The sequence below is a fragment of the Pituophis catenifer genome, unplaced genomic scaffold, assembly GCF_029215685.1.
Source record: "Pituophis catenifer annectens isolate HBS135680 unplaced genomic scaffold, rPitCat1.0.hap2 SCAF_13, whole genome shotgun sequence".
In the NCBI taxonomy this organism is placed as follows: Eukaryota; Metazoa; Chordata; class Lepidosauria; order Squamata; family Colubridae; genus Pituophis; species Pituophis catenifer.
This window is the reverse complement of record NW_027256893.1, coordinates 6,533,500-6,541,130: the sequence shown is the minus strand read 5'-3', so window position 1 is coordinate 6,541,130 and position 7,631 is coordinate 6,533,500. Positions and strand designations below refer to the sequence as shown.

Sequence of the window (7,631 nt, the reverse complement as noted above, 5' to 3'; positions counted from 1 at the left end):
CTAGTTGAATCCGGTGGAGGGTATCTTGGAGGTCTTCGTGCATGCAAAAACACACTTTTCAAGGCAGCAGCACTCAAATAGCTTGCCATTGTCTTCTTCTGGTAGATTTCTCCCAGTGCACCGTGACCTGTAGGATTTCCTGGTGGTGCTCCATCCAAGCTCAAACCAGATCTAGCCCCGCTCAGCAATTTCAAACTCAGCTGCAGGCTGCCCTCTGCTGAGGATAGCACAAAAGCTCTGCCTTGGTCGTGCATGTACATGCATGCATGCATGTTAATCCTCATTTTGGGGTAGGATTTTTGCGTGGCCTCCCATCCCAGCGACTCCCAGGCTGGGCCTTGACAATCACGACGTTGTTGCTGCTCTCTGCAGAGAAAACAACCCCAATCGGTTCTTTCCAAAACAGCGAATCCAAACCAGGCCCAACTAACTTTCTCCACGCTAGGAATCCTGAACTCTTTCAAAATGGGAGAGCGGAAGGGGCTGAATCCACCTCCATCTTCTCCGGGCTGCGATGCAGGCACCGGTCTGGCCGCTCCCGGACTACAACTCCCATCTTCCGCGGCCGGCAGGGGGGTTATGGGAGTAGTATTTCGAGAAGGGACAGACGGGTGCGCGTATTACTTTAGCGCCCGCGAGAGAGAGGCTGCTTTCCTTCCGCCTCTTCCTCGCAGGCCCGGCTTGCGGCCTGCTGCGGTTTCCATAGCAACGGATCCTTCCCTCGCTTCGTGGGCCGCCCGGAGAGGCCCAGGCCGGCCTCCGACGACGACGACGACTTTGCCGCCGCCATGCTCGTGCCGGTCTTCAGCCTGAAGCTCAACCACAAAATCCTGCCCCGCGGCGTGGCGCTGGGCAGGTACGACGGGACCCACCCATGTTTGACGGCGGCCACGCAGGCCGGCAAGGTAGCCTGACGGACTCCACCCCCGGGGGACTTGGAGAGCGCACCGGAGGGGGGGGAGGCCCCGGCTTTGCACGGGCGCCCTCCACTCCATGCCTCACTTTGCGGCCCCGCCGACTCTCCCTGGGCGGGGGGGTGGGGAGGCAATTTGATGTCGATGGTAATTCCTCCGCCTGCGTTGGTATTGACCTGTTTATTCCCGACTCAAAATAAATATAAATCCTATGTTTATGCAGATTACAGTGCACATTTTATTAAAAAAAACATAGAATAGAATAGAATAGAATAGAATAGAATAGAATAGAATAGAATAGAATAGAATAGAATAGAATAGAATAATGGAATGAAGAATAGAATAGAAATAGAATAGAGAGAGAATAGAGAGAGAATACGGAATGAATAGAATAGAATAGAATAGAATAGAATAGAATAGAATAGAATAGAATAGAATAGAATAATGAAGAACAGAGTAGGATAGGATAGGATATAGGATATAGGATACAGAACAGAACAGAACAGAATTCTTTATTGGCCAAGTGTGATAGGACACACAAGGAATTTGTCTTTGGTGCATAGGCTCCATAAGTTAATAGGGGTCTTAATAATAATAAATATACTGTAATTAAAAGAGAGGAGACAAGAAGAAACTGGAATAATATAAAGGGAAAAGGGAGAAAATGTAAATACTAGATCATTATGAAATAGCTGTTAAAAGGGTATATATATATATATATATATATATGTTGTATGTCTTCTAATGTCATTTTATGTAACAACAACAACAACAACAACAATAATAATAATGATGATGATGATGATGATGATGATGATGATGGAGCAATACCCAAAGGGCTACCCCGCTATTTAGAAATTCTAAATTTGCCGGACTTGAACATTTTGACTCTACAAAAAACCACCTTACTCGGAACAGCTTACATCCTCCGACGATACCTTAACAGTTCCTAGGTCCTTGGTTAGGACTCGAGCTGCTGAGCTATTAACCAGCCTCAAAGGCTGTGAATCTCACTAAAGATTAACCAATAAATAATAATAATAATAATAATAATAATAATAATAATAATAATAATAATAATAATTATTATTATTATTATTATTATTATTAAAAAAAAATAGAAGGCCTTCAAGATCTCTTCCCACTCTGTGGAACTGTGTATCTACTATGGAGTGATGCCTATAGAGGTGGACACTATTCCTCAAAGAGAAGTTATCTACTGAATTCTCCTTTGACCTGCAACCAAATCTTTGCTCCCTGATGAAGCCTATGGTTTCTGGCTGTCCTCCTTCAGAGGACTTCTATCTCTCAAGGATAAGCAGGTTGCTACCTAGACTCTTATCAATTGGGGATACTTGATAAATAGGAATACATTGGAGTCTTACATCATTTTGGAATTATTGTGACTTGTGGAATTGATCAGGAAAGGATTTGTATTGCTGCTATTGCTTTGTTTAATACCAACAGGTTTTTATTCACAATCCTCATGGACGTGGCCAGCACACGAGTACAAACCGCTTGGCACTAAGTAACCAGGATGCTGATATTTCTTTGCTGAACATCAATGAAGCCGTCAGTTGTTTGACTGCAGGATTGTTGAACCCTGATCTTGGCTGTGATTCCCTCCTAGTTGGCACGCGGACTAGTTTGTTGGCATATGATGTACACAACAATGCTGATTTGTTTTATGCTGGGGTGAGTTCGTTTTTGTTTTCCCCCAGGATTACACATCAAGAGCTGAATTTTTAAATTGTTACGGTGCTCGAATACACCATCACTGAATTTAACTTTAAATTTACCTTCTTTCCGTTTCACATATTTCGTATACAGGAAAAAATGATAAACTGCAGAAAATGTGGAGGCTTCCTAGAAGGTTTCCATCACTAATTATTGGTGAAAGGATATCTGGATGGTGTCATTTGAATCGATGAAATGATCACGCTTTCACTGTCTCACCTAACATCATCCTGAAATCCTTTCACCAATGTCGGGAAACGTTTCTAAACATAGATTTTGTTCTTGAAAGTTACCTTCTTAAATGAGAACTCATCTTTGCCTCAAAGATTCGTCACTGTTCATTAAAGGAAAGCAGTAAGTCAAGGGCAGACTAAATTAAAGAAGACATCCAGCATTATTGGTTGTTCTACTGAAAAACTTCTGAGAAGTTTCAGAATATTGTAGTCTCTCGCCTGTCCAGGTAGCTTACATTCTCTCTTTCAAAATATACAACTCTCTGGGATGCTTGGTGCTGTCTGGGCTTAATTTTTTGTTGCAAATGTTTCAAAACCCAACTAAGTAACATCATTAGTGTGAGTATGGCATTTACTCCAGAGGTGAAATGCTAATGGTTCGGGCCGGTTCGCCCGAATCTGCAGTAAAAAATGCTACTGGTTCGCCTAACCGGTAGTAAAAAATGTAAAAAAAAGAAGTTCTGACGATCAGCTGAGCTGCGCGATCGTTGGAGCCTTTTTTTTACATTTTTAAAGCATTTTTTTACTACCTATTCACCCGAACTGGTAGTAAAAAATGCTTTTAAAAGGTAAAAAAAGGTTCTGATGATCGCGCGGCACAGCTGTGATCGTCGGAGCCTTTTTTTTATCTTTTAAAAGCATTTTGTACTACCTATTCACCCAAGCTGGTAGTAAAAAGTGCTTTTAAAAAGTTTTTAAAAAGGTTCCCACGATCGCACGCCACAGCTGATTACCCCTCTCACGCTGTTCTACTTACCTTCCCAAGCCTCTTTTTGGTGCGCACTGCGTGTGCGCAGCTCACATTTGGCGCACGGCTCGCATGCGCATCCAGATTTCAGATTTCACCACTGGTTTACTCCCTATTTATATAAAAATAGTTAGCTCTGCCAGTGTTGATGTGAATGTGGTTTTCTCCTTGGTAGTTCATTGATTAGAGTATTGTTTTCTGTTTGTTTGCTTGGTGTTAATTCCTATTTATCTGGGTGTTGGCTCTTTGATATGTCCAGGTCATTTTGTTTCCTTCTTAGCTTGTTTTATTGTCTTGAATGCTGTGTAAATATGATTTATTTCTATGTTTCTATTGATAGATGCTTTGAATGCCAAGCTTCCAGGAATTTCCTAGTGATTCCTAGTGGTCTGGTAGGGTAAGCCACTGTATATGAACAGGGAGCAAACCCCACCCTCACTTGCATTGATAATGTTGCCTAATTGGGTAGTGAAATGTCTGGAAGCAGACAACCAAACTCAGACTGCCCAGTTCAATTCTGAGCTACACATATTCTCTCTCCTGTGAAACAAATCTACTTTCCAGGAAATGCAAAGTGGGTCCATCGCTTGCTCATTGCTTGGATATTATCATGAAATGGTTAAATTCTGCAACTTCAATAAAATAGAATTTTGTATCAGAATCAGAGTTTCCATAATGCATGGCCTCTTTGCCTGCTTGGAAATGCCCTGTGAATAGCAGGAAACTCCGGTGTGTGAATTTGGGTTCTCTTTTAGCGATGTGATTTTGAGGGATTTTGGAGAACTAAGGACTGACACACGAATTACAATGAATTATAGCTCCATCCGCAACGTATTTGGAAATGTAAGCTTTTCAAATAGAAGTCCTATTTCCCTCAACTCAGTAATATTCTGTTCTGCCTCAGCTACGGACCCCAAAGAACGCAGCACACACAAAGTCTGTACAAACCTTAGTTTACTAAATTAAATAAGTCTTTTTCAAACAAAGGCTGTTAATTAACTTTCTTAGTCTACAAGAATCCAAAGAATAAATAATCATAATCTTACTAGGATTGACAGAAAGCCCAGAAGCAATTTGCAGGAAGCTGATAAGATAAGCAAGACAAGACAGGAAGGTATATGAACTAAGTTGTTCCCTGCAAATTGCTTCAGTTGGCGTTCCTCCTTAAATAGGCTAAGGGAGTGGCCAATTAGCCCCAAGCCTTACTCTCGAGGAGACCTCCTCCTGAGGAGCCACTCCTGCCTTTTGGCCACTCTGCGTGCCCATGCATCGAGAAGAGGCTCCTCCTCTTCCTCTTCTTCACTTAAGGGAGCTTCTGGAGGTTCTGAAGGCCCTGGCTGAATCTCCGCCTCTGGCACCACATCTTCTCCAGCCTCCTCATTGTCCGACTTGAGCGCCAGCTGCACAGGCTGCTGGCGCAGCACCACACCAGCCTCCTCACTGTCGGAATCAGCTACTAGCTGCACAGGCCGCTGATGGGCCACAGCATATTCCTCCCCAAACAAAACATGGCAACATAGGCAGTCCTCGGCTTACAACAATTCAGTTAACGACCGTTCGAAGTTACAACAGCACTGAAAAAAGTGACTTACGATCATTTCACACCATTGTGGCATCCCCATGGTTACGTGATCACAATTTGGCTGCTTGGCAACTGGCCTGTATTTATGTCAGTTGCAGTATCCCAAGGTCGTGTGATCCACTTTAAGCCAGATTCACTTAACAGCAGTGTTATTAGCTTAACAACTGCAGTGATTCACTTAACAGCTGTGGCAAGAAAGCTCCTCAAATGGGGCAAAATTCACTCAACAAATGTCCCGTTCAGCAATGGAAATTTTGGGCTCAATTGGTCGTAGGTCGAGGACCATCTGTAACTGTGTTTTCAACTAGCCTGAATATAGTAGAGAGATCAGGAATGACGTTGGATTTAAATAGTGAAAAGTCGATGACAGTTTTCCGCTGTTTGGGGGGGGGGAAGCAGGTACTATTGTTGTTTTCTTGGCTTAAGGAAGTCATCGTTTTTTGGAGAGGGTGGGTGTTGAAGTAGGAAACAACTAATATGCCTCAACATCCTGCAGATTCAGCTTTTATTATAGGTGGCTAACTATAATCTAGATGTTAATTATTTTCTTTGAAATTGACTATCTCCTTGTTCTAGAGCAGGGATGGCTAACCTTTTTGCCATCACGTGCCAAAAGCGGGGGGAGCACAGGGGGGTCGCGCGCACACATGCCCACACCCATAATTCATTTTGCCATGCCTCCCTGCACATGTGAATGCGACCCCCGCTTCCCCCGCTATTGGCATGCGATGGCACGGTGGGACCGGAAGGCCTGTTTTTCACCCTCCCCAGGCTGCAGAGCCTTTCCAGGAGCCTGGGGAGGACAAAAATGGCCTTCCTCATCCCCTCCGGAGGCCCTCAGGAGGCCCTCAACAGCCCGTTTCCTGACTTGTGGTGGACCCGGAAGGCCCGAAAATCAGCTGGCCGGCACGCGCATGTGCACTGGAGCTAAGCTAGGGCAACACTCCTGTGCCCACAGATATGGCTACCCGTACCACAGGTTCGCCATCACGGTTCTAGAGGAAGGTTTTATCTGTGTTTGGAGTAACTAGCAATTTATCTTTTAGGTGTATTTATTATACCGTATTTAGTATGCCCTAATACAGTATTATTTTATGGGACCAAATCCGAAGTGAAAAAGTACAGTCCCAGGTTGTTACTAGGATGCATGCAAGGTCGACTCAGCCTTCCATCCTTTCTAAGGTGGGTAAATTGAGGACCCAGTTTGTGGGGGCAATAAGCTGACTTTGTATAAAATATACAAAAGTATGAAGGCTATTGCTTAACGCATTGTAAGCCGCCCTGAGTCTCCGGAGAAGGGCGGCATATAAAAATAAATAAAAATAAAATAAATAAATAAATAAAAATGCCTCTAAAGGCGTTCCAAATTACTTCGGTTGGAATCAGGGAATTAGAATTTGTTTTTGTTTTTCCAATTCATAATTTAATGGTACACACCAGCTGGCTTTTGGCATCATTAGTGGATGACAGTGTTAGATCAGCGTGGAGTGAGTCACCGGAACTGTCTTTGTTTTGTGTTTTAGGCTTTGCCTCGCTCAAAGAGTCATTCAACATTTGATCCAGGATTGTTTCTTCAAAGGGACAACAGTAATTTTCTGGCCCCTTCTATGAACGAAGCATTAATGATAGTTTTGTTCTTGTCGATTTCCCTTCCGTATGGCAATGGCAAAATACCGTTTATTTTGGCTTGATTAAATGCCTTACCATCAGCCTTGCCAACGGGCAGTTATCAAACTTTTGACCAGTTTTGTAAGATGGTGAAGGTAGAAATGATACGTTACGGTTCCCCCCCCCCATGCCTATTTTACAATATTTTTGCCTTTTAAAAGAAATCTTCCAGAATTATACCGTGTTTTGCTGAAAATAAGACCTCCCCTGATAATAAGCCCATTTGGGCTTTTGAGCGCATGTGCTAAAATAAGCCCGCCCTGAAAATAAGCCCTCCCCTAAAAAAATTTAAAAGCATGCACAGCTGGTCTGGTTAGGGTTAGGGAGACAGAGCTGGAAATCAGGCAAGCTGGCAAGAGGAGCCCCGTCTTGCTCCACGCGCCCCAAAATAATAAGACCTCCCCGAAAATAAGGCCAAGCGCTTATTTTGGGGTTCAAAAAAATATAAGACAGGCTCTTATTTTTGGGAAAACGCGGTATAGAATATTGCATGTTTAACTTTGCAGATCCAACCCTGAGTATTTCCAGGAGCAGAGACTTAACTTCCATCCAGAGACTGACTGACTGTAAGCGATAAGATATTCACATAATCCTCAATTTACGATCACAATTGAGCCCAAAATTTCTGTTGCTAAGGGAGACATTTGCAAAATGAATTTTGCCCCCTTTTTACGGCCTTCCTTGCCATAATTCTTAAGCGAATCACCGCAGCTATCACTGCAGTAACACGGTTGTTAAGTGAATCTGGC

The 7,631-nt window shown here is 43.3% G+C and overlaps 1 protein-coding gene across 5 annotated transcripts in view; it reads left to right on the top strand.

Moving 5' to 3' along the window:
• Window positions 1-746: 746 nt before the first annotated feature.
• The window catches only part of BBS2 (Bardet-Biedl syndrome 2), a 47,985-nt gene continuing 41,100 nt past the window's right edge, over window positions 747-7,631 (top strand). For all 5 annotated transcript variants that reach the window (XR_011600987.1, XR_011600988.1, XM_070952713.1 and 2 more), the window contains exons 1-2: window positions 747-905; window positions 2,382-2,609. Coding sequence is in view for 3 of the 5 variants with exons in the window: in XM_070952713.1 (XP_070808814.1) it covers window positions 789-905; window positions 2,382-2,609 (345 nt within the window). In the remaining 2 variants the exon portion in view is untranslated. The remainder of the gene's footprint in view (window positions 906-2,381; window positions 2,610-7,631) is intronic.